This window comes from Carassius carassius, chromosome 1 (genome assembly GCF_963082965.1).
Source record: "Carassius carassius chromosome 1, fCarCar2.1, whole genome shotgun sequence".
Lineage (NCBI taxonomy): Eukaryota > Metazoa > Chordata > Actinopteri > Cypriniformes > Cyprinidae > Carassius > Carassius carassius.
In genome coordinates, this window is record NC_081755.1 from 17437838 (window position 1) to 17465442 (window position 27605).

At 40.7% G+C, this 27605-nt stretch overlaps 1 protein-coding gene across 3 annotated transcripts in view; it reads left to right on the forward strand.

Moving 5' to 3' along the window:
- The first annotated feature begins 6448 nt into the window (after nt 1–6448).
- LOC132140567 (BAH and coiled-coil domain-containing protein 1) overlaps nt 6449–27605 on the forward strand; it is an 81767-nt gene continuing 60610 nt past the window's right edge. For 2 of the 3 annotated variants that reach the window (XM_059549368.1, XM_059549378.1), the window contains exons 1-2: nt 6451–6806; nt 9130–9434. In XM_059549368.1, coding sequence (XP_059405351.1) covers nt 9263–9434 — 172 coding nt within the window. In that variant the 5' untranslated portion in view covers nt 6451–6806; nt 9130–9262. Of the gene's footprint in view, nt 6807–9129; nt 9435–27605 lie in introns of all 3 variants that reach the window. The other variant, XM_059549387.1, reaches the window with a different exon arrangement.

The following is a 27605-nucleotide window of genomic DNA, read 5'->3' on the forward strand; positions in this document are numbered from 1 at the left end:
TTCTGATATTGCTCCACTATTTTTCACCGCAGCATTGGGGGAATTGGTGATCCTCTGCCCATCTTGACTTCTGAGAGACACTGCCACTCTGAGAGGCTCTTTTTATACCCAATCATGTTGCCAATTGACCTAATAAGTTGCAAATTGGTCCTCCAGCTGTTCCTGTACTTTTCCGGCCTCTTATTGCTACCTGTCCCAACTTTTTTGGAATGTGTAGCTCTCATGAAATCCAAAATGAGACAATATTTAGCATGATATTTTAAAATGTCTCACTTTTTAAACATTTGATATATTATTTATATTCTATTGTGAATAAAATATAAGTTTATGAGATTTTTAAATTATTATAATTTGTACAGAATCGGGTTTGTATGTAAATTTATATTTCTGAATAACTTTTTGCAGTTTTGGGGCCGTATTTTAGCGATCTTAATGCAAAGTGTAAAGTGCAATGTGCAGGTGCACTCAGGGCATGTCCAAATCCACTTTTGCTATTTTAACGACGGAAAAACGGTTGGTGCCCAGGCGCATGGTCTAAACGGGTTGTCCCTATTCTCTTAATGGGTAATTGGAGTTTTTTTTTGGGTGTAACGTGCAATAAACCAATTAGAGTCTCATCTTCCATTCCCTTTAAGAGCCAGTTGCGCTCGTGCAATGACAGATTTGCTATTTACATGGCGGAATTTGGCAAACGTAAAGACAGAACGCGTCTCCGAGATTAAACGGAGCTGCTCGTGTGCAAGCAAATAGATAGCCTAATTCTGATACATGCGATGATTATCCATTATGACATGTAGGCATTTATATATTTTTTTTTTATATATAAATATTATATATTTATATATATATATATTTTTTTTTTAGCCTACAAAAAAAATGTTATGCATTGCAATCCTATAATTTTTAATATTTGGCATGTTTGTGTGCTGCTGTGCATCCCTGTGTTTATTAAGCAGAGTGTGGACCCGCCTATACTTACACGCTCTTTAAATAACAAAGAAAAAACATTGCGCCAGACTTTAGACCAGGTTTGAGTTGGTCTATGGTGCAGTCTTTTTAGAGCTCCTTAAAATAGCATTGCGCCAGCAATGCGCCTAAACACACCTCTTTTTTAGACCAGCACGCCCTTGGGCGCACAAATGGGCACAAATGCATTTGCTAATTAAATGACATGGTGCTGGATGGGAAAATGTGAACAGCGCCGGACTGAAACTAGCAAATACACTTTCGCTGTGCCTTGCGTCACATTGCGCCGGGTGTATTATACGTCCATTGATGTTATTATGCGATAAATCAGTATAAAAGTAATTCAATATTTGTTTAGTTATTACCAAAACTCGTTCCATTTTGTTGTAGATCATTAAACCGTTAAGCTGCCTCAAAAGTCGGTATGAAATCAGTTTCATGAGGTGCCTTCATGCAAAAATGCTGCCTGCAAAGTCATTACCTCATGAGGCAGGGAGGCAGCAAGTCAGCTGCCTTTCGGACACAGCCAATGGTGGCCCTAAAAGATCAGGACTGGACATGACCAAACCAGTGATTCACAACTCTTTTCTTAAAGGCACCACAACTATATGCATTTTTGAAATCCTATCTGACCAATCCATTTTAGGCTTTGGAGCCTCTAGTAATGAGCTGATTCAGGTGTGTTTGATTAGGAAGAGTTTGGAAATGTGTATTATTGTGGTGTCTCCAGGAAAAGTGCTGGTAAACACTGGTTTAAACCAGTGTTTCTCAACTCCATTGCTCAGGAGTTTTAAATGTTTTAAATGTTTCTCAGGAATGTTTTAAATAACTGACATCTAAAGTTGGTTCAGCTCATCAGCTTGATTCAAACTTGATTTAGCTCATCAGCTTACTGTGTTAAATAGAAAGACAAATAAAACATTCTGGGAGGTTGGTGCCAGGGCATGGAGCTGAGACACACTGGTCTAAACTAATGAGCTGATATGGGTCTGTTTGATGAGAAATACAGAAATAAGGCTTCCAATCAGCAGTTTGACCCCAACTCTAATCAAAACCATCTAAACAATCTAAGTGTCCAGTGTTAAGGTAAACCAATAGGCAGGTGCATTGGAAAAGGGCTGGAACTGAATTTTGCAGAAAGGTATGCCTTCAGAAGTAGGGTTGGCTATCATGATCCTTTAGAGAAATTTTTCCCAACCCTATTCCTAGGTCATGTTCCATTTCGCTTTTAGACACACTCCTGTGAACTTCCCTAAGCACTTTCCCTTTGGGAAATCCCTGCCGCCATTTTGAAGTGTGTTCCACTTTGTGAAGTGGTTGAGGGAACTTTATATGGACAGACCCTCAACCCTTTGATGTTGACAAAGGAAGTGAATGTACTTCATATGTACACTTCAGGCGGCTCCATACACCACAATGCAACACAATTGTGACATCAGGGCAGATTGTGTTTAATTTATCCCACTCCTATGATATATTCATTATTTTCTTTATATATATATGCTTACAGTACAGACCAAAAGTTTGGACACACCTCATTCAAAGAGTTTTCTTTATTTTCATGACTATGAAAATTGTAGAGACACACTGAAGGCATCAAGGGCTATTTGACCAAGAAGGAGAGTGATGGGGTGCTGCGCCAGATGACCTGGCCTCCACAGTCACCGGACCTGAACCCGATCGAGATGGTTTAGGGGTGAGCTGGACCGCAGACACAAGGCAAAAGGGCCAACAAGTGCTAAGCATCTCTCGGGGAACTCCTTCAATACTGTTGGAAGACCATTTCAGGTGACTACCTCTTGAAGCTCATCAAGAGAATGCCAAGAGTGTGCAAAGCAGTAATCAAAGCAAAAGGTGGCTACTTTGAAGAACCTAAAATATGACATATTTTCAGTTGTTTCACACTTTTTTGTTATGTATATAATTCCACATGTGTTAATTCATAGTTTTGATGCCTTCAGTGTGAATCTACAATTTTCATAGTCATGAAAATAAAGAAAACTCCTTGAATGAGAAGGTGTGTCCAAACTTTTGGTCTGTACTTTATATATATATATATATATATATATATATATATATATATATATATATATATATATATATATATATATATATATATATATACTCCATAGCGGATTCCCAGTTATCAAGGGCTTAGGATATTCCAATTCAGCCATTGCATGAGTTTTTCCAGTAGTAGGCTCTCTTGCAACGGAATCAATACTGTATCTCTGAGTCAATAATATGGAGGGAAGCTAGTGAGGGAAGGTTATTAAAAACAAAGTGGAATGCAGCCCTATAGAGGCAAATGAACAATAAACATTTTGGGTGTCTTATCTGACCCATTTTATTTTAGGCATTGAGGTCTTTACTAATGAGGTAATGAGTTTTAGACAATTTTTACTGGTGGTGTGCCTCAAGGAACAGGGTTGGGAACACTGCCCTGAGGGATCAAAGGATACATAATGTTATTGTACATGAAAAAGTTAGCCTCATAGGGGCAGATATGCTGGACAAATAATACTCAGTTTATGTCAGTAACTCTCATTGTTTTACACTTTTTGCTCGTGCATGATGTTTCATCCACAAATTTATATGTCAGTATAAGCCCTGAATTGCTGCCATATTGATCAGCAAATAACACATTCAATTACTGAGTGCACCTTTAACACAAAATTTCCTTAAATAAACAAATTACATAATTAAAAGGCATAGTTTACCAAAAATGAAAATTCTGTCATCATATGCTCACATATACTCATGTTGGTCCAAACCTGTATGAAATCATTTTTTCTTCCTGGGTTTTTTTTTTTTTTCACAGAAATAGCCATGCATGTTTGGTAGTCATACATGACGTGAGTAAATTAATTTCCATTTTTGGCTAAACTATCCCTTTATGGTTGACTGAATGATGCTTGAAAGTGCTAAAGTGAATCTATGAAGTGTGCAATAGTAATTAACACATAAACACATTTCCACACAGACAGCATATTTTGAGAGGAAAGCTGAAACTTATAAATTTGGTTTGTTATAATCTTGGATATGTATTATACATATGAGAATGTATTTTAAAATCCTGCTGAAATCTGCTGCCTTTAATTGTTGTATACAATTTCAGTTGGATTATGCTTCATGATTTTGTCCAAATCCTGGAAACACTTTTAAAAACATCAGTGTGGAATACACAAAATAATTAATACACAGAACATAGAGATACTCAGATGGCAGAAAAGGGGTTAACTGAGACAGCTGACGTCAGTATTTGGGGGTTGGTAAATTTAAAGTAACAGAGAGATTATTAGTACCATCCATCAAGGATTTATTAACAAAATATTAAATAAAGTTCCCAGATGTTCAGAACTGGTAAAAACTGAACTGTCATATGCAATCACATGATCATATATGACAGATCAATTTTATATCACTACAATTGTTTATTAAAACAAGTAGAACACTGGTCTGTAAATAGGCTTACCCAGAAATTACTTGCCGGCTGGTCTATCTGTGTTTATATCCATGTTAAGCATCTAGCTAAGTGTCAGGTTATCTCAAAGAACATCTAATATTCACATTAAGACAAGAATCAGTGAGTAAAAGAATAATCAAATGTAATGTATGATGTGACAAATGTAATGGTGGTTACATGTACTGAGTGTAGAGAATTATTATTTTTTTAATCAGTAACCAAAGTGGACTTAATGCATTTAAATTCAGACCTAACAGAGAAATTCTCATTTGGGTGTAAAAATTTCCTTAATATGGCATCATCAGCAAATTATTATTATTATTTTTTTAAATAACAGATGGCTGTATCAGAGGTTACAATAAATTACAGTAAAACACACACACACACACACACACACACACACACACATCTGAACTGTAAAGACAAAGACGTTAAAAGATAAACAATTTTTTTTTAAAAATCTTTATTTACTAAAAATATTTGCATTTGTTTTGCATGGCAAACAATGTACAGGATCCCTTTGTAAGGTGGACCTATTGCATGATGTAGCATTATGTTGGGAAAAATACCTTATCTGAGAAATTTAAAAAGGCATTCTGAATATAATATATATATATATATATATATATATATATATATATATATATATATAGTGTTTTCCACCATTTACACAAAAACAGAAATAAAGTCCATTTGAACCCGTTTGTATCTCATAGTAACGGTCCTTGCTTCCTTAAAGCTGGAGAAATAAAGCTGGACTGTCAATCAGAGACCAGTCATTCAACCCTCTTGATATGTTCTTCTTTCTATAGGGAAATCACTCATTCTGTATCTCCATATATACAGTTCTGCACATATAATTCATGCTGACACATGGTCACAATGATGCAGAGAAAAAAATACAATGCATTAAATGTTTCTCAATACACCTTTCGGAATATAAACGACAGATGTAGGAGAGAAAAATAAATCTATCTATCTATCTATCTATCTATCTATATATATATATATATATATATATATATATATATATATATATATATTAACATATATTATCACATTTCCTCTTTGAAGAGCACATACCTATAAGCGAAACAGATTGAAGAAAACAATGTGAAGACATTTTAATAAATTTCTTTCTTTATTTTTCTTTTTTATCTCTTTTATATATTGCCATTAAATATCTACCGTAGCGTTTTCGTGCATCCTTGTTTCAGTTCTATCGGTCATTATTCTTGATTTATCTGTCGCTCAGAATAAATGAGTTCGAGTAAAGCTGATCCAAACACTTCTTTTCCTCGTTTTTCTTCATTCTTACCGATGTGTCCAGAAATCTGTATCGTGTTTCGCCGTTCCAGGTCTGAAAGTATCGCACAACGAATGTTTAATCCAACATATCGAACATTTTTTCTGTACTTCTCGTGTTCACCGAGTAGCTCCAGGGCCACAGAGGGTCCGCCTTCAGGAGCGCCTTGAAACGGTTCCTTCTTATCTTTTTTCAACATCTAACCTGGGACGCCTTGAAACCGCAGATCCAGTTATTTCTTTTTTTCCAGATAGCCCAATGCGGACTGGCCAGCAGCCAATCAGAGTCGTGTTTACACTCTGTGAGTGACAATACACTGGCAACGTTCCAACCAATCAAATCCTCCTCCAGATGGAGCCTTTTGTTATTAGCGTTAAATAAACTAATGCAGTCATTATATACTTAAGGTAGCCTATATATGGACCTGTCGCACTTATAGCCTGCCTCAATTTTTAAAGGTTCTATAGCGTTTAAGTAAAAAAAAAATATATATATTTTTTTTTATGGAAATACATGATATATACCCGCTGGATGTTATTAAAGACAGCGGCTACATAGTAATCTTCTCCAGGTCGGAATCCTGTGCTCGCTTGCAAAAGACTATTGAAGGTTTTAACACAGTGTAACCTGTTTTTATACAGTCTAGAGTGTAACCTGTCTTTAGTATTTTGCTTGAATTTGCCGCTCGCCTCATTGCTCTCGCTCTCCACGGCGAATTCCTATTGGTCATCGATTTCGACCAATCAGAACGCGGAGTGTCCCCAGACGAGAGACGCCAGCTCATTATCATTCGTGAATCTGGCCAATCAGCGCGTGTGTTTACTCTCGCGGAGTTGAGAGGCACGATCTGCGCCGGACAAGAGGATCGCCGCTCCGCGACTCGATTCGCGACTTCAGTGGCCTAGAGAAGCCCGAGACCGGCGAACGACAATTGCTGCGATCGTATGAAGGAAATTAGGACTGAGCCACTGAAATATGCTTTATAGAATACGCGACATCATTGTTCCGAATACTTTTCTTGATTTCTAATTAAAATTATTCATTGTTATGCAAGGATATAACATACCAGTAAGTAATTAATTTTTTTTTATGTCATGGTTGTGTCGCCTACCGTCAAATAAAATCAAAAAGCCATTCAAAGAAAAAAGAAAGCAATGTTAGCTAAACAGCACAAAAAAATTATGGTGCAACATCCAAAGGGGAAATGGAAAGTCTATAAATATAAAATATTGAATAAATATATGCACTTAATCACCGAGGTAGCTATACAGTCCGCATTTATTCTCTTAATTTAAAGATTATTATTTATATTTCTAAGGCATTTGTTTAATAAGTAATTTTGCGAGATTATTCTTTCTAATTTTAAGATTGTACGGTCTTGTTCGGTTTACTACTCAAATTACCAGTGATATTTTCATGAATATACTGTTATCACGCACGCTTACAATTGCATCTGTTTTGATATTGTACTATCTGCGCTTTTTTGCTCGCTAATTATTATATCTACAAATTAATTCTATTTTATTTTTACATGTAAAATATTTTCTCTAAAGATATTGCATCTCAGTCCCTGATTTAAAACATGACAAGGAAAAAAATAGAAGTGAAACGTGCATCAACCGAATTTTCCAGTTGTCCTTTATTGTCATATTCAGATCAGTATTTTTCTTCGCTGATCGATATTTATTTGTAATGATCAATTCGGATTTATTTCGGATCTGCATGAGAGAGGCTGGTTTCACTGCTCGTGTCCGGGAAGCGGCGTTCTCCCAGCTGAGCAACATTACCGACAGACAAGCTAGAAAAAATAATCTGATTGTTTTTGTGAGTTTCTGTCTTCGATTAACAAAAGATCCCCAGCTGACTTGTGCTTTTTGCTCACTTTGATATACAAGGACACATTTTCTAGCATTTTACTATGTGCATTGTCATTGCACGAGACAAAAGCAACTGATATTTGCATCGGGATTATGCAAATATCTAACAACATTCACGATTCGGATGCCGATACAATGCATTTAAGTATTTAACTGCATGCAAAAGCTGAGCATACAGTGTATGGCTGAATGTTGTGTGCTCGTAATGGACGGCTGTTGTGGAGTGTTGGATCTGCACGGTAATGGCTGACGGAGAGCAGCCGTCCTCACACGGAGACAAAAGCTGCTCGCTGTTAAGGCCACCTTGGTTTGTGTGCATGGCCTGTTACAGCGGAAAACACTGCATTTGTCGCAGCTGTATATTTTCTGATAATGCATGCATTGATAGCAGTCCACGTATATCAATTAAGGAATCCCCTGAAATAATTCATTTATTGTGTGACATTATGCATTTTCCTCAAATCTAGTCTACCGGAAAGAGAGAGCATGGAAGGCTTTTTGAAGGGAACCGATAAAACAAATGGACATTAGTACAATATTACCTAGAAGATATATTGTGTGCAAGGTTCTGTTAGATTGAATTGCTCCACATAGGCTATAAGCTAAAACAGGTCAACCATATGAAAGGAAATTGCAGTTGTTTACATGCGCACGCACGCACACACACACACACACACACACAGTCATTATATTCTGATAAAACCCAAAAAGTACAAAATTGGTTTATGTTAGCAAATGGTATTTACTGTTTATATGTTCTTGCCTTTTTGATTTAATCATAATGGGTTGGTGTGTATTCTCCTTTTTATTAAAAGTAAATTGATGTCATGTTTATTCAAAGTGCATACATCTACTATTTGTAAAACTAAAATATTGTCATTATGATATAAAATGTTGTATATAAAAACCAATTTTTTATATTATTGAAGTAATATGCATCTAATCAATGTTTTATTTTTTTTCTTTCACATCATGCACATATCTAAAAACACCGTATAATTGATTTGATCAGATTTCATTAATGCGTAAATGGTTTGTTTTAGTCTTCTAACAATAAAAACAGACGGGGCTGAAGTCAAGACATCCATTATTCCGGAAAAACGATGTCACTTGTTGTCAAACCCATCGTTTTCATATCGTTTGTTTGCCATTGTATTTTGCTTGCACTTATTAAAAACACGAAAACACTATTTAAATGTAAAACATTATTTTTCTCCGTCCTAGAAAAGATGCATGTTTATCACGTATCCATACACCAAGGATCGGTCTCTATTAGGCCTATTCAATCACTGCCATCTTTGACCTTTTCACTTCTCTTCACATCATTTCAATGGACGCTTAAAAAAAACTAATGCAGTTCTTCTCTAAATGAATGTGCATCAGAATCAGGTCTCAAGTTATATCGCAGTTTTCTTTTATGTGTGGAATACTGAGAGCATGAAGCAGATGCATGTCAGCTGGTGTGCCATACCGAGATTATAACGTCTCTTCTTTCTTTCTTTCTTTCTTTGTAGAAAAGATGATTGAGGACTTCAACCTGAGCAGGGGAGGCGAGCTTTCCACTAAAGCAAACGCAGACGGATTACAGTACATAGGTTTCATCTGATTTCCGCTTGGTTTTGGATTATATCGGCTGTTTTCTTTGGAATGGAGGGTCGTGATTTCTCCGCTCCAGCACATCTCCTTTCAGAGCGGGCCACTCTGGTGCACCGCGCCGCCTCCCGCATCTCTTCCTCCGGCCACGGCTCCGTGCAACATGCGCCTCATTTTCCAGCCGGGAAATATTATCCATCTCACTTACCGATGGCGGCGCATTCAGGTTTGTTGCGTTTTCTTTCATTTCCGTGGAAGCCCAATAAAGATTTTACACACTATTTCAAAGAATAGCGAACGTTCATGCTTAGATAAGGCCTGTATTTGATTATTGCTTATTTAGGCTGTTTAGGATTTCTTATGATATAGACTACACATCTCTTAAGAAACCTATAATGTAACGTCAAAGACATTTGAATCCACATAGCAATTCAAGAACCATATAGCCTACTCTAAAATCTGGCTAAAGAAGGCTTCTTTATTTATTTGGTAGCCTATTGTTATTTTGCTTATTTTAGGTGCTACAAAGAACCAACGTGGATAGATAGACAAGCTTATATTAGGCTACCTTTTTGTTTGCTATGCTTATATTCTTGCTACTTAAGACTTTAAAGTCTTGTGTCTACATGAACTGAATTGTGGAGGTGTAAATGTAATTTTGATAAACATGAGATGAGCGCATCTCGGTTTCATGTGAATCGGGACAGGCAACGGTTATGATGATATTGGGCGTATAACAGCTAATGTTTTCTGGAAGGTAGTGCATGAATTGCCCCTCAAATTACGATTTAAGTCTTTTAAAAATTTTATTTATGCAGGTTATTACTTAGCTATTTGTTTTTATTATTATTTTGCATTTATAGTTATTTCATATTTGAGTATTAGCGATTCAATTTATGTTTAAAGTCAATAGCCTAAATTCGAGCTTTCTGTTTATTTCAACACAATGCAGTGTTACTGAATGAGTAATTAGGTTTAGTCAGATGCAATTTCCTTAGTATTTAGCATCATTCTTGAACTAAGATCCACATTTTGCATTGTTCATCATTAAGGCAATACTTAGGTAATTCACCATCCATAGACAATAATAAATCAAAATCGTTTAAATGAAGATTATGCTTGTTTTTGCACTACTAAAGGCCTTAATGTTCCAAGTCAGATAAATCTTGCCATTCAGTGGGAACAAACAGATTTATAAAATATAATGATTTTAGAGTTATTTAGAATAAATATTGATATACACATATTGATATGATATATGACATATAGATTAATTTAACCCAATTTAGACTGCTAAAAAGTATTAAAAAGAAACCTGTCTTGTTACTTCTGAATCAAATATATGAGGAAATATCTACAAGGCATTTCCCCATCAGTTTCCGTACACTCATGTTCACTTATATTTATAGTGGTAGATGTGTCCATTTGGTCTTGGGCAATGATTATTTAGGCTAACGTTAGCTAAAGGGTGCAGGTGTGCTGTTAACAGGATATGACAATGTCTTTTGGTTGTACACTCACAGCTTGCGCCACCATGCAGCCGTGCCCTTAACTGTCATCACTGTTCAATGATTGAGACAGGTGAGGTATTGTACCTAGAGATAAAATTCGCAGAGCTCAGAGTTTTATAGCTTTGTCTGGAATATTACCGTCTCAACCATGTCTCATGCTTGATTCATGTGGTGACATTCAACCTGTGTGTTATTACCACACCACCACCGCTACACCTTCATCCTGGACCAGGACTAATTGTAGAGCGCTATATTGGGCAGAATTATATTTAAGATCTGAAAAAATAACTTTTGACAACTGTGCTATTTTACACTGTTTGTATGTATGTGTATATATATATATATATATATATATATATAATTTTTTTTTTTTTTTTTATTAATGCCATCAGCCATTAAAGGCGAAATGTATAATTTCTGTTTCCTGCACATTCCTCTGTCTGCCATTTGGCGGAAAAACAAATACCAATTGAGCTGTTTAGGATGCTCAAACAATGTAATGCTTTGATAGCACCACAGTGTCAATCAACGTATTATTCTGCAAGAAAATATTACTTAACAAAATTAACCAAATATTAAATACCTAAATAAAAAAATAAATAACAAATTATTCTACCACTAATGTATATGAAACTTAACAAATACCATTGTTTATTTAATTAAGGCTTAGCTAAGGAAACTGTCCAAATCACGCTGGACGGTCACCAAACCAGTTTTTCTCTCATTAAGCGAACGGACCGGTCAATAGCGTCCCACAGGCGTGAAGGGGTGTAGCTGCGTTAGTGGATTTGCTCAATCCCTCCAGGGACTGCCTCCCTCATGGCCTCACATGAATTCTTTACAAAGAACATGAATATTTCAGGGAATTGATGTACAAATGCATTCAGATTCAGGTTGGGATCCAGGCTCAGTGAAAGACCTTCTGTGGTGTCTTTCAGTGGCTTTATTATTCAGCTGCTATTGGACTCGGAGGTTTGTAGAGACAGAGGCTGCTGTCGCAACGCTCTCTTGGCTTTGAAACAGCGATGTTCCTCAAAGACTTATGAAATGTGGGCTCGTTTTGGCAAAATCTTTCAATTTCACTTCTCCTTTTTTGGTTATTTTGGTTGTTCCTTTTGGTTTAATGCTTATGCTGGGATTTAAGTTGACTTTTGTGCTAATCTCTGGGAAATTTTTGTGGCATAGCACCTTACCTGTTACAGGTGAAGATATGAAAGGAATCTCAATTAAGCGTTGAAAACGAGACTTTGTCATGGTTTCTTCTTTAGAATCCAGCTCATTTGGAACTGAGGGGCTCCTGATTAGCATTGAGATTTGGACTGTCATAGACCTTCACTAAAGGAAAATCCATATCTAGAGATCAGAATATCATATAGAAGAACCATTTTGGATTGGTTGCCCGAAGAACTTCCAGTGAACAGCTTTTAAAAGAACCATTCTTAGTGCGACAAAACATTCATTTTATTCCTCTATAAAGATCCTTTATGTGCACTGAAACCATTCCATGGGTGTTAAAGGCTCTTCATTGAACCGTCAATGGCAATGTTTAGGAGTGACTTGACTTGAGCCAATAAGTAAACACCACAACAAATTTAAATCAGTTAAAGTTGCTTTTTATCTTAACCAACAACCAAGCAACCACAATCACCTTAGCATCAACACCACTAAAAAAAAGAAAAATAAAGTTAGGCCTATTTCTATTCTTTATTTTCCTAAATTCGAACTGTTTAGACACCATCATGACTGGTTTGTGAAATTGTTTCATGGTTCCTTTCAAGAAATGTACAAACTTTATAGCATGTGTAAGCATATTGTTATTGAGGCTTGATGTTGCATTAAACATTTGGTCTCCATTTCCTCCAGACCCTTGATTCTCCTGTTCTTCTTACCATGGCTTGTCTTGGCTTCCTTCCTGCAACCCCCCACACCACAAACACACACACACACACACACACACACACACACATACACACACACAACGCCCAGGACCATTGTTTCCGATCACAGCTTTGTGGATTTTACAGCATGTTGCTCAAAGATAAAAACACACCCTCCCTCTTCTTTTATTGTCTTGGAGGGGCAGAACGTCCCTGTCTGTCCCCTCATTCTTACATCCTGCCTGGATATCCCAGCAACACTGCTCTGTTTATAGGTTAACCCTACTGACTGCAGCTTATCCTTGTGTTTTATTTTCCAGAGGGGAATAAATAACTGCACTGAGAGATTTTATTAAAGGACTCATTGCGTGAACATCTCAGACTAGGGGGAAGGGGATGTAAAGGCAGGCACAGGTGTTTAGTGGTGTCATGAATGCATGCCTGGAGTTTACGGCAGACCTGATGAAGGGGTTTGTTGGGAGATATGAGGTTGGCAAGCCATAACGTTTCTCTCACTTCCAAAATGAGATTACAGTTTTAGGGCCCACATCAAAGGGCTCCACTGATATATTTAGAAACCGTTTCTATTCTTATCCCGCATACTTTAAAAAAACATGAAATCAAAATGCACCCTTTTACGTAATGCACTTTCCTGCTCGCTGTGTGAACATTTAATCAGTGCACATTCATCAAAAGGATGTCTTTGTATAATTCTTTGATCAGAATATATAATAACTTGCTCCACCTCTTGAATAACCCTCCTCTTCAACCACTGTGGTTCGATTTTGCGATGTTACACAAAGTTTTCACAATCCAATCAGTTCTTGTTGTTTTAAGGCTACGTTTACACGACAACAATGTAGTGAAAAACTGAAAAGATTTTTCCTTGCATTTGAAAAAGTTTCACACATACACGAAAACTTTTTCAAAACGATACATGTTTAGAAATATGTGCGAAAATGGCAAAAAACGCTGTATTACGTATGCCAGGCCAGTAGTTGGCACTGTCACATTGTTAGTAAACAGTATCTGTAGGGAAGTGACAATTATATGTTCTATAGGATGATCTCCACTATTGGTTGCATTATTGGTAAAGTAAATCCACACTTTGCTGAAGAAGTGTTAGCAAACTCTTAAGCAGCAACAAAATCACCATATACTCCATTTTTGAGTATGTTTGTTTGCACTTGCTTTTAACGGTACACAAGGGTGTACCATTTTCAAAGATTCCCGTATTGGATGTTTACACATAAAACGATAATGGTGGCGTTTTAAAATATGCATTTTCTGTCCCCAAAATGCCGTTGCCGTGCTAACAAACAGATATAATGCATAAAAAGTTTCAAGTTTTTGGTGTTTCCAGTTTTCAATTTGTGTGTGGCTGGTGTGTGCTAGTGTGTATTTGTTGAGGACATGACTAGACAGAGATTCTCATGGCTGGCTTTTCTATAGAAAACCCAACCTGGGGTGTGTTTCCCAAAAGCAACTTTGGCCACAAGTTCAGTCATTACCTACAGAGTTCAATGGAACTAGCAATTCTTTTGGGAAACGCACCCCTGTTTTAATAATCATTCCAATCCAATGAAAATACACCACAACGACAGCAATATCCACACAGAGGAACAATATCATTGGAAGCAGTTTCAGATTTATTTTTGTCCAGTTGTTAAATGATAAAAACATTTACAATCGGCCAATCAGAATCCACCAGACTTTAAAAAGCTTGAGCATGTAAAATAGCAGATAACACAACTGCAGTGAATTCTTATAATAAAGAGAATGTCATCATGCATTGGCATTGATTGCTTATATAGTTATTATTATTATAGTTTTCTTTAAAGTTATCATTCTTAATGTGAACAGACCTTTATTGTATCCCTTTTACCACAAACTGGGCCAGGATGTCCAAAGTTATTTATTTTGCTGGTGCAGTGTCAGCTGTAGGGATGTCTCTTTGGTCATTGTGTTTTTGTGTGTATGCATGTACAATTAGCAATAGAATTAGTTTGGTGATAGAACTGTGCACAGAAGTGAGCTAAATTGGACAAAACGTCACTTGGGGACATCCCAGAACCTTTAAGATGGTAAAAACAATTGATAAATGAAATAAATAGCCCGATGTCTTTCAGTTCAAAACATTTTTTAGCGCAATAATCTGGATTAGGGTTAGTCTTATAGTAATTTCAGCTGGCTTCAGAGAAAACAATAGCTGTCTAGGTACTCATTTCCATAGCTGTGTAAACGTGTGTGTGCTTTACTTAGTTATTAGTCCTTGTCATAAAGACAAATGAATGAATGAATAATTTTAATTCAGTTTTAAAAAAAAGTATAATAGAGGAATTTTACACTATATTGCATTGTGTTTTTAGAGCTAACGGAAATGTCAGTAAAATGAATGGTTATTGTCCTGGAAATGAGCTGGCAGTAATTTTCTCTGTTATTTACAAATTTATTTCAGTAACACTTTAGTATAGGGACCAATTCTCACTATCAACCAGTTGTTTATTAGCTTATCTGTTATTAACATAACGGCTGTTTATTAGTAACGTTAACGATATTCTACATATTTCAAATCCTACCCAATACCTAAACTTAATAGATACCTTACTATCTATTAATAAGCAGCAAATTATGAGTTAATTGAGAGTAAATTCATAGTTAATAGTTTGTCAATTGGACTGGACTTTATAATAACCTGTACCCTTTAGTTCTTACAGTGTAGTTTTTTTTATTTTTTATTTTTTAGAGACTTTATATTAGAAGAATGGAAGTCTGTGTAATGTTCATATTTAGTTTGATAAGCGTGTGTATGCAGCGTGGCACTGCGCCACACAGCCGTGGCGTCCCCTCACGCTGGAGGTCAGACGGGCAACTGCAACCCTACACAGAGAAGACAAGCTGGGCGGGCAATCCTTCCTGTATCACATAACCGTATCGCATTTTCAAACCCTGCCGCGTGTTTTACACTTCAGCAGAGGAAGCTCACACTTCCCTTAAACTACAGCAGCTTTCGAAGAATAAACCATTAGACAAGACAAGCAAAAGTGATGTTTAGTGGACCTGCAGGTGAAGGGGACCGTCTCTCTCTCTCCCTCTGTCTGTCTCCCTCTCATCAGGCGGCCGAGGGCCAACCGCCGCGTCTGGTTGTGCTGCATGTGACAGCTGTTAGACATTATTAACGGCTCAAGCAGAAAATCCAGATTACTTGTTTTTAATTTCTGTTTTATCATTGTAATCTTTCAGAGAAAAGAGCAGAGAAAAGCGTGTTGTGGCTTGTGCGTCTGGATGTTGAGGGGTGTTTACTGTCCTCAGTCATGGGTCTGCCTTATGAGCTATCATATTGGTAACAAAAATGTCCCATTAGTTAATGCACTTACTAACAATAAACAAAACATTTCTTACAATAGTAATCAATCTTTCTTAATGTTTAGTAATAAAATTACAACTGTTCATTGTCACCTCAAGATCCGTTACATACTTTTAACTTTTGATCTTAAAATGGAAATAAGTAAATTGACTTATTAATATATGCTTGAACAGCATTGTTCATTATTTGTCATGTAAACTAATGTACAGAACCTTACGGTCAAGTGCCACCATTATGGTAGTTATGGTATTTTTAAAACACACTTGACAGTAGTATGTAATACAACCTATATTGGGAATTTTGTGTTTTCAATTGAAAAGGATTACTATTATTAATATTATAGTAAGTAACTATTGTATTTATTGTACTATTATATTTTTAGGATGTTACTTTGCATATTTCATCAATTTGTTTTCATTATCTTTCATTAAAGTTAAATGACAAAAAATAAAAAGTTAATCATAGCTCCAACATAAAATCAAATTCCAATTCCATTATTACCATTAAACGTTCTATTTTACTTGGAAATACGTGGCACATTGAGAAAATTTGTATGGTAAATGATTATCGTGTCTTTAATAATTCTTACACTCCCTAATTAATCATACACTCTTGATGTTTTTACTTACAGCTAATAAGAGGCAAGACACAAGACACTATATTGCTTTGTTTGTGTTAAGTCAAACCTGTTCCTTACTATCAGTTCACACTCATGAATGAGAATTTCTCTCTAATTGGTTTGTGTAAGTCATCAGAGTGACAGACTTCACTGCTACACTGTACTGAGTAAGAGTTGTGCCATTAAATATACATGCTGCCTTGTTTTCAAGGATGCGTCGGCCCTTTTGTGCAAAAACAAAGATTAGCATCAGAAATTCCAATTTAATCAGTCTCGAGGGAGGCTGAGCGCAGCTGCCTGTGTCTCAAATGCACAGCGACTTGTTGCACTCGGAGTGAGCGTATAGAATACATTGTCACTGTGCTGCTCCCAGACACACTGTTTGGAGACATGTTTTTGCATTTACAGTAAGAGAAGAATCTGATTTTATACTAAATGGCCTAGGACCAAAAAGGAAAAATCATGTAGATACAGTTGCTATATAATGCATTACTGTGCATTTTATAAGATGTTGTCAATCATCTGTTTCCATCTTTGTATGCAGAAAATTTGCATATGGTTCATGGTATACATACTATATACTACAACAATAGTAACAGTAGCATGGTAACATGCATAGCCTTTGTCCTCAGTCTGCCCTAGTGCACACTTTGACCACTAGAGTACACTGCCTCCTCTTTCTCTTTGTCATTCTCTCTTTCTCTCTCTCTCTCTCTCTCTCTCTGATCCGTGATGTTTTTTTTTTCTGTCAGATGGGAGGTTTAAATGACAGCGCAGTGTTGTTCTGTTTTCAAAGAAAAAAAAGTGAGCAAATCTGAAATAAATCCTTATTATTTATGTTTGTATTAACTTCCAATATTATTGCAATATTATTTATTTATAACCAACTGCTGGAGCAAAGTTGAGCATCACTATTTCTGTTCAAAGCGATGATTTGAACAAACTCCAGACACTAAGCATTAAGTTTGCTGTTTTCCTCATTTCACAGTGTTTGTGCTCCAGATGCGAATAAGGCCTCAAATCATGCAGCCCGTTGAGGAGACGTGTTCTGTTACTTTCTTACCATTTGGGTTTATGATTTTTACCTGGCTGATGATAAAAGGTGGCAAGAAATCTTCTAGATTTCATTGAAGGATCCATATCTACAGACAAGAATATGACAGACACTTATTTCCTCTATTGACACGGGCCAGTAAACGACCAATGGAAAACCACCCACCCACAGATCATTTCAAAGCACTTTTACATTAATAAACAGGAAAATAACAGTAAATGTTGTAAAATTAATCAATTATGAAACAAGTGTCCGTTATAATCAGTTCTACACAATCGACAATAGTGTCATTATTCAGCTCAAGCCAGTTTATTTAGTTGATGTTTATTTCATTCAGTTAGATAGTGTCAGTTCAGTTAAATTGTTTATATTCCTGAATCCTAAGTGCCTTTAAAACTGCTTCAGTGTAAGGAATTTCTGCAGGAAATTTGAAACAGTGGCTTTGTTTGAGACGCTGAGCTTCTAGGATATGTTCGAAAAGCACATCGTTTAGTGTGGAGACGGTTGAAGAGGTTAGTGCGAGGGATTAGAATTGTATAACATCTATCTAATATTAAAGAGACAGCTGCGGTGCAGGAGTTAATCCCATGCTATGGGGCAGGAGCGATGATGATTCCTCTCTGGAGGCTGTGGGGAGATCCAGGCTGGATTTATGGCTCTGAGGGTGTATCGTGGCGGGAGTGGCCTGGACTGATCAACAAACACAACCCCCCCACTCACCCCCCCCCCCCCCCCCCCACCCCCCCAAAAAAAACTCACTGTGGCAGGTGTTTTCAGTAAATGGCTGCCGGTCCAGGCACAGAGCCCACTGTATGCAATGAGAGACAGGTGTCAACACGTCCCTCTATAGCTCTCTCCTTGATTATTTTACATACTTTACAATATTGCCAAAACCATGCAGATTAACTATTCCTTTATCAATCAATCAATCTATCTATCAATCTTTCTATCTATCTATCTATCTATCTATCTATCTATCTATCTATCTATCTATCTATCTATCTATCTATCTATCTATCTATCTATCTATCTATCTATCTATCTATCTATCTATCTATCTATCTATCTATCTATCTATCTATCTATCTAGTCTGTCTGTCTGTCTGTCTGTGTAATGTATATATAGTGCTTTGTTGTGAGTAATATCTCTGTCTTATCCAAATTTAATATGAGAAAATTATTGGTCATCCAATCTTTTGCATTTTTAACACTCTCTGTTAGCTTAGATAATTTTAGCAGTTTCATCTGGTCTCTTGATATATATATAGCTGAGTATCATCAGCATTACAGTGTAACTAATCCCATATTTTCTAATAATATTACCAAGGTAACATGTATATTGAAAATAGCAGAGGACCTAGGACAGATCCTTGTGGCACTCCATACTTTACTGGTGATAATTGAGATGACTCCTCATTTAAATAAACAAGGTGGTAGCGATCGGACAAGTAGGATTTAAACCATCTTGAAGCCTGCCCTTGAATACCCATATCATTTTGTAATTGAGCTATGGTGTCGAACACAGCACTAAAATAGCAATGAGATGCAGCCTAGGTCCGATACAAGAAGCAAGTCATTTGTAATTTTAACAAGTGCAGTTTCTGTGCTATGGTGGGGCCTGAAACCTGACTTTCCTGTTCTGAATACTTTTGCAAAACACTATATATACACATTCACTCATATTTATATGTCTAATATGCCAAAAAAAGGCTCTGTTACATGGATCATAGCTTCTATTTTTGAAAATGCCGTAATCTGAAAAAAAAAAAAGTTAACATCATTGACATTACTGTTGGTTGTTTAACATTTCTACTGTAAAACAGTTGTCAGATATTATTGAATGTTAAAGTATACATATTATACCTTACACTCTTTCACTATTAAAATGGAAGCATTGGTATGTAAATCATGCTTAGTTCACTGAAGCAGACTAGCCTAAAAATGTAACTTTGAACCTTTTGTCATCCTGCAAACTAAAAGAGAGTGTAATAGAGTGCTGCAGAGCCACATCAAGAATATCAAATATTGAGGGCCGACAATTTGGCCATATCTGATTGCTGCAGGAGACTCGCCCCTCTCAATGTCAATGGCCCTGCTGGAAACTATAAATATATATCTCTGACTCGTATAAATATATGAAGAAATATTTTTTTTATGGTAGATCCACTAAAAATACTGTTAGGCAAGTACAAGCACTGACTCAGCCAGGCAAGCAGAGGAATCCTTACTGTAGGGCTCTGAGAATAAATCAGTGTCTTTTGGCTGATGTGGCAAGTGAATTAATTGGTGCTGATAGTACGATTAGGGTTTGTTTGTGAGTGAGGTGTGAACTAAGTCTAGTAATGATTACTCTGTGTAGTTCTGGGGGTGGAGGTGGATAATGCTTGTGGATGGAGGTAAGGTTGAGTTGGGATTTGGGAATGGGGGGGGGGGGGTAAGGGGTGTAGGATAGCATCTGATTAATAGCTGGGAATGCTTTGAAGTGACACCCAAGCGCAGCAGCACACTGGGTAATGGTGCTAGTGCGTTTCACTTCTAGGTCTTTATTAGGCTGCATTCTTTCACCGCCATCTCTTTCCTCCGCAGGCGTCATTACTGTGCAGTAATAATGGCGCTTTTATTCTTTCATCTTTTCACACGTTGCTGCCATTTTTCTCTGTCGTGCTCTGTAAAGCGCCCCATTGTCTCCCATTTTCTGGCTCTCAGTTAGAAGGACGATGTGAAAAGAGGAAAATGGGTGTCAAGGAAACAACTGACTCTACACTTAAAATCTACTGTAAATAACTTAAAATTAAAATAACATCCATCCCAATACAAAATCCCAAAACCCAAAAAGTTAGATATTTAAATTGTTCATATGACGTTATAAAAAAAAAACAACAACTGTATTTTGTTTATTTGGTGTAATGAAATGTGTTTATGCAGTTTAAGGTTAAAAAGCCACATTATTTTCCACATAATGTACATTATAGTTGCATTATAGTTGCATTATAGTTTACAAAGCTCATCGTTCTGAAAAGCGAGGTGTGCTCTGATTGGCCAGCTATCCAGTGCATTGTGATTGGCTGAATACCTCAAGTGTGTGACGGAAATGTTACTCCCCTAACATATTGTAATGCCGTGTTCTCCGGTGCAACGAGACAAAACCAATAAAACCAATTACAAATGAGGCATTTATTGCATCCAGTGGGGACATAATTACTGATTATAATAGGGTTGGGCTGATAGACGATATCATCGTCCATCGCAGATGGCTGATAGACATCACGATGTTGCACCGGCATTGTGATGCCCCTCCCTTTTTTGAATGTGTTTTTAGGTTCACTATCACTTTCGAGATTCACGATCACACATACTCTGTTTATACTATGGAGCAGCAGTACTTACCACACATTTTACAAGATTATATGTTTGTCAGTGGTATTGAGGATCTGCAAATCATTCCCCACCATTCTCAGTAATCTCTCATTAAGAGGGTCACACACACTGATCTATAATATAGAACTGGATTGCTCATGAAGTCATGAAAGTGAAGCTGCCGCGCTGCCATATTGGTAATCCCTAGTGTGTGTTAACGTTCTATTGAATTAATATATAGATCAGTGGTCACACACCGGATGAGAAGCATAGCACCACGCCACGTCGCGCCATGTCTTTAAAATTCGAACACATTGTTTTCTAAGAGTTACTGTATGCACACCGGCGGCGCCATTAGGCGTCTGTCCACGGTGCCCAACTACGACTCAGGACACTGTTCAAATTCCTGCTGCACTACAGAGCACCATCTACATAGTTTTATATTAAATAAATTGGAAATTGAGCTCGTATAGAATGTGTGCGAAAGTTGTCGTGTGGCGCCGAGCTGCATCAGCTGAAGTCTGTCTAATTTTGTGTCAGCAATCATAAACAGAACGCTGCAGGAGTTTACTGTCAGGGATTTGTGGTATCATGCCCCACTGCATCCAGTGTAGACAGCATCACTGATTATGCTGAGTTCTGTTGACTAATCTATATATAATGAATCTCTATTTTAGAGCAGTGGTTCTATATTGTTCTGTCTCGCCGCACCGCTTGCATCCAGTGTAGACACAGTGTTAGGAACTGCTAGTTGTCTTGCCTTATAAGGATTCACGCTTCGGGGACACCTCCCCCAATCCCTCCGCCGATGTCATCGTCCATCACAATGTTTCACTGTACAGAACTGTTTGTGTCCGTTATGGAATACTCACGGTCGGAAACGTACTCAGTTACTAACGTAACCTTGGTTCTCTCTAGAAGAGGGAACGAGTACTGCATCTTAGCTAAGACGCTACGGGAAAAGTCTCTTTTCACGATACACTGAAGCAAAAAATTATCCTTAACTTTGAATTATTGTAAAGCGCATTCGCAGCTGCACACAGCCATAGGTGAGATGGCTCGCTTCCAGATGATCGCTTCGCGCCCTCCATGCCACTTCCCGCCGAAACGGGTGTGGCCTAGCCCTATAAAGGGAGCTCGAAAAGGCTGACTCACCTGATTTATTTCATCGCCGAAGCGAACCAGAGTGAATCGTATGCACGGCAGAGAACGCAGTACTCGTTCCCTCTTCTAGAGAGAACCGAGGTTACGTTAGTAACGGAGTACGTTCTCTTACGAGAGTTCTCTCGTACTGCGTCTAAGCTAAGACGCTACGGGAACCCAATGTAAAGCGCCGTGCGTGCAGAGATCACACACCAATAAACCTGGAAGCGACGCCCAGGATTTACAGTGCACAATCACCCGAGGGACTCACAGAGAGTCCTAGAACAGGAGGGGGGAGACCCTCCGTCCCATATCTAGCATCGTCCGTAGACGCGGCAATATGACATCACATAATCAAGGCAAGGCCTGACCAATGTGGTAATGTGGGTCTTACGCAATATTGCCCATATAACAGTCGGCAGCGCATAGCGCTTGCGATCTCAGAGTTCCAATCAGGACCCTGATTCAACTATACCGACAACAGCTTTGCTTGCAGGGCAGGAACCTCTAGGTTATAGAACCAGATAAATGTAGACGGCGAGGCCCATCCTGCCGCCCTACATATATCCTGTAAGGAGATCCCAATAGACCACGCACACGACGAGGCGACGCCTCTTGTGGAGTGTGCTCTGACACCCAGTGGGCACTGAAGGCCCCTGGAAGTGTAAGCTAACGATATAGCCTCAACAATCCATCTGGATAGGCTCTGTCTCGAAACAGCCATTCCCTTGGAACGTCCGCTGAACGAGACAAACAGCTGCTCAGTCTGTCTCAAGACAGCAGAGCGAGACACATAAGTTCTTAAAACCCTAACGGGGCAAAGAAGACTCGAGTCTCCATCCTCTACTGACACCGACAGGGCAGACAGGGAAATAACCTGAGCCCGAAACGGTATGTTGAGGGATTTCGGCACATAACCGTGCCTAGGTTTGAGTATGACCCTAGAGTCATTAGGCCCAAACTCCAAGCACGTCGGGCTCACCGAGAGCGCGTGCAGGTCACCCACATGCTTCACTGAAGTGAGAGCCAACAAGAACACTGTCTTGAATGACAGATATTTGAGGCTAATCGTTTGGATAGGCTCGAAAGGGGAACCTTTCATGGCCTCCAAAACCGTCAAGAGGTCCCATACAGGGACTGACGGAGGTCTGGGAGGATTCAGCCTCCTAGCTCCTCTAAGGAAGCGGATGACCAAATCGTTCCTTCTTATTGACTGACCGAGCGTTGTCTCAGAAAACGCTGCGATAGCCGCCACGTAAACTTTGAGCGTGGAGGGGGCTCTGCCCTTATCCAACAGCTCCTGTAGGAAGGAGAGAACCTCCGTCACCTCACAACTAAGGGGTGAACGTCCCCGAGCTGTGCACCAGCTGGAGAATACTGACCACTTCGAGGCATATAGCCGTCGAGTCGACGGAGCTCTAGCCTGAGTGATAGTATTTAGCACTCCCACTGAGAGATCAGCGGGTAACCGTTGAGCGCCCACACATGGAAGGACCACAACTCCGGTTGAGGGTGCCAAATCGAGCCCCTGGCCTGCGAGAGGAGATCCCTCCTCAACGGCACTGGCCACGGGGCAGTGTCTGCTAACTGCATCAAATCTGGAAACCATGGTTGGTTCTTCCAAAGTGGTGCTACAAGCAGTAATGAGCATCTTGTTTCCCTCACCCGTTCTATCACATGCGGAAGGAGGGTGACGGGGGGAAAAGCTTTGTGACAGCGCGCTTTCGTTCTTGGAAAAGAACGCGGGGCAGTGAGCGTTTTCGTGGGACGCGAAGAGGTCCACTTCCGCCCTGCCAAATCTCTCCCACAGCAGCTGAACTGTCTGTGGGTGTAGAGACCATTCGCCCGTGGGGATGTTGTTTCTGGACAGTCTGTCTGGACCCAGATTCTGTAGCCCAGGCACATGAACTGCTTTCAGTGAGCGCAAGTTGCGCTGAGCCCAAACCAGGAGGCGTTCCGCCAACCTGTACAGGTTTCGGGACTTGAGACCGCCCTGGCGATTTATGTAGGACACCACAGACATGTTGTCCGAACGGACTAAGACGTGGTGGCCCTTGATTCGGGGACAAAAGCGCGTCAGCGCGTTCTCTACTGCCAGCATTTCCAGACAGTTGATATGTTGGAGCTTTTCCCGTTCTGACCACAGGCCAAAGAACGGTCTGCCCTCGAGCAGCGCTCCCCATCCCGAAGTGGAGGCGTCCGTCGACACCATTTTCACTTTCGAGGAAGTCCCCAGGCTTACACCTGTTTGTTACCAGTCGTTCGCTGTCCAGGGTTTCAAGGCTGTAACATTGACCTTGAGACGCAAATGACCGGATATCCACGCTCTGCGCGGTACTCGCGTTTCAGCCAGAACTGCAAGGGGCGCATGCGGAGCAGGCTCAACTGAAGAACTGGTGATGCTGAGGCCATGACGCATGAGGCCATGTGGCGACAGCCGCGCCGTCATGGAGCGTGAGTCCAGAGCTATACCCAAAAACAGTATCGTCTGACTGGGGTTCAGCGAACTCTTCGTCCAGTTGACACTGAGACCAAGTTTCTCGAGGTGATCGAGTAAAATGGCCCTGTGTTCCACGAGCTCTGATCGTGATTGAGAAAGAATCAGCCAGTCGTCCAAATAGTTCAGCACTCGCATGCCTCTGAGTCTGAGAGGAGCGAGCGCTGCATCCATGCACTTCGTAAACGTACGAGGAGCCATGGACAAGCCAAACGGCAGGACTGTATACTGGTATGTCTGGCCCTTGAAGGCGAATCTCAAGTATCGCCTGTGACGTGACGCTATCTGTATTTGAAAATACGTGTCCTTCAGATCTATCGACATGAACCAGTCTCCTCTGTGAATATGCGCGAGGAGTCTCCTGGTTGTAAGCATTTTGAAATTGCGTTTCGCCAATGCTTTGTTCAACTGTCTTAGATCCAGTATGGGTCTGAAACCTCCGTCTTTCTTGGGCACTAGAAAGTATCTGCTGTAAAAGCCCCCCCTCGCTTTGAGCTTGAGATACAGGCTCCACAGCCCCTTTGCTCAACAGTTTTGATATTTCGGCTCGAAGTAGGTGTGCTACTTCTGTTTTGACCGTAGTTTCGACGCGCGCTAAAAAGCGCGGAGGGCGTCGAAAAAACTGTAGCGAGTAGCCTCTCTTTATAATGTCTAGCACCCAATCCGAAACCCCTGGAAGCGCTGACCATGCGTCTGCATGAATGGCTAAGGGTTGGATGCGAAGCGCGCTCTGTTGGCTAGGCAACGGCAGCAATTCGATGTGCTGTAACATGGGCGTTAAGCCTGTGACATTTGAGGCGGGGAGCGCGCTGATCACAGCGGGCAGATCGCTCGTCCTCGACCCCTCCACGGTGCTTAACCGAGTGAGGGAGGGCTGGGCGGGTCCCGTGGGACTCGTGCTGTCTGTGAGTAATTGTGGGCTGTAAGCGTGCACATTTACTGCTTTTGACTCGCTGTCTGCCTGGGCAGAACGAACGTGCACGGGTTTCGTTTTTACAGAAACCACATGACGTGTGTTACATAGTGTTTTTGGGCACTAAGGAGTGGGCACGTTTACTATGTAGTGCGCGCGATCGACCTGAGTCGCTTTTATGGGCGCGAGCCCTGTGTGAAGGGCTGTACTTATATGTGGAGATGGGCACTGAGCAGTGGGCATCGTCACTACATTTATAGCACCATCGGCCGTGGCCGGGACACCAGAAATTACACCTTTTTCGGGAAATATCTGGGTAGCCGTGATAACGGTTTTTGTGTGCAGGCAAGCGGGCAACTGTACAGGCTTGCGCATTGCAAAAGACGCTGAGACAGTCACAATCCCTGGAACTGAAACAGCGGCGCGCTTGGGTGAGAGTTCGGCCGCGGCGGGACTCGTACACAGGCGATTTCCTAGGAGTGCTAGGATGGCTTCGGGGCTTCCGGCCTCACCGTAATCCCTGTGGCGCGGGGCGACGGCCGGTAGAGCGAGAACGGGGTCTCAAGCTGCGTTGCTGACGCTGTTGCGATGAAGCAGCAGGAGGCGGGCGGTGTGGCTGAGAGCTTTGCGGGGCCAGTCTAGCATGACTCGCTGCAGAACCGGAGCGATTCGGGAGGAAGTGCTTGAATGCTTGCGACGCTTTCTGGTCCTTGACGAATCTCTCAACGAACTCGTTGACAGAAGATCCGAAGAGGCCAGCGGGAGTCAGCGGGGCGTCGAGGAACGCAGTGCGTTCAGACTCTGCCATGTCTGAGAGCGTCAGCAATAGATGCCTCTCAGCCACCGTAGCGGAAGCCATAACTCGTCCCATGGCCTGTGCAGCGGATTTAGTAGCGTGAAGAAAGAGATCCGAAGCACTCCTCAAATCCGCGAGACAGATAGCCTCAGGTCCCATTTCGTCCAGCATACGGTGGAGATCACCCTGGAATATCTGCAGCGTGGCCATGGTGTGTAGTGCAGACGCAGCCTGCCCAGCAGCAGAAAAGATCCGCGCGAGAAGAGATGACCTCATGCGGCAGGCTTTAGATGGCAACACCGCTTTCGTCCACCGTCCAGCAGAGGGCGGGCAAAGGTGCGTCGCTGTCGCCTGTTCCACCGGCGGAAGTGACTGGTAGTTCCTGTTTTTAGCATCATCCAGTGTGGAGAATGCTAGTGAGACAGACGAACGAGTTCGCGCTGAATATGGAGCGTTCCAAGCCTTTGCCACCTCTTCGTGAAGCTCAGGAAGAAATGAGGCGGGCTTTGAGTTCGGAGAAGTACGCTCATCCGAAAGGAAACAACCATCCAGCCGGGAACGAGAGGGGGGCCCTGGTGCAGACCACTCGAGGCCGAGGCTCGTCGCGGCCAGCGTGAGCACTCGCATCAGCTCCTTCTCGATGTCAGCTCGTCTGCTGGGCTTCTGAGCAGAAGGCGCGAGATCCCCGGAGCTCGCCCAGCCCTCACTGCCCGAAGCTAGCAGAGAGCACATGTCCTCTTCCCCCGACGCGGCCCCGAGATCGACTTCCTCGGAAGATGCGGCGGCAGACAGCGGGCGCTGACCATCGGGAAGCGATGCAGGGGAGGCCGGTGAAGCAGGGCGAACCGGCGAGCGCGGTTGAGCTGGAGACGGTTATGGAATCCGCTGGAAGCGGCGCTTTTTACGGCGCCGCAGCGCAGTGCAGACTGCAGGCTCTGAGAAAAATGCCAAGCGAGTCCTCAGAGTCACCATTGGCAACAGCTCACAGTGAGGGCATCCGCCGTCAGCGAACGCTGCATGATCTTCACCCAGGCAGGAGACACAGATGACGTGACGGTCTCCCTCGCTGAGTGGGGCTCTGCACGAGCCGCAAGAAGGCATCTTTAAAAAGACGCAGCTCTTTTACGAGTGTGTGTTCGCCCTGCGAACAGGATAAAAGGAATTGAAAAGGATATGGGCGCCGGAGAGCGCAGCAGGAATGGCAGTGGAAGGCGGCGTTGCCAGCAGCTTCAGGAATGGCTCGTCCCGCTGAGATGCTTATCA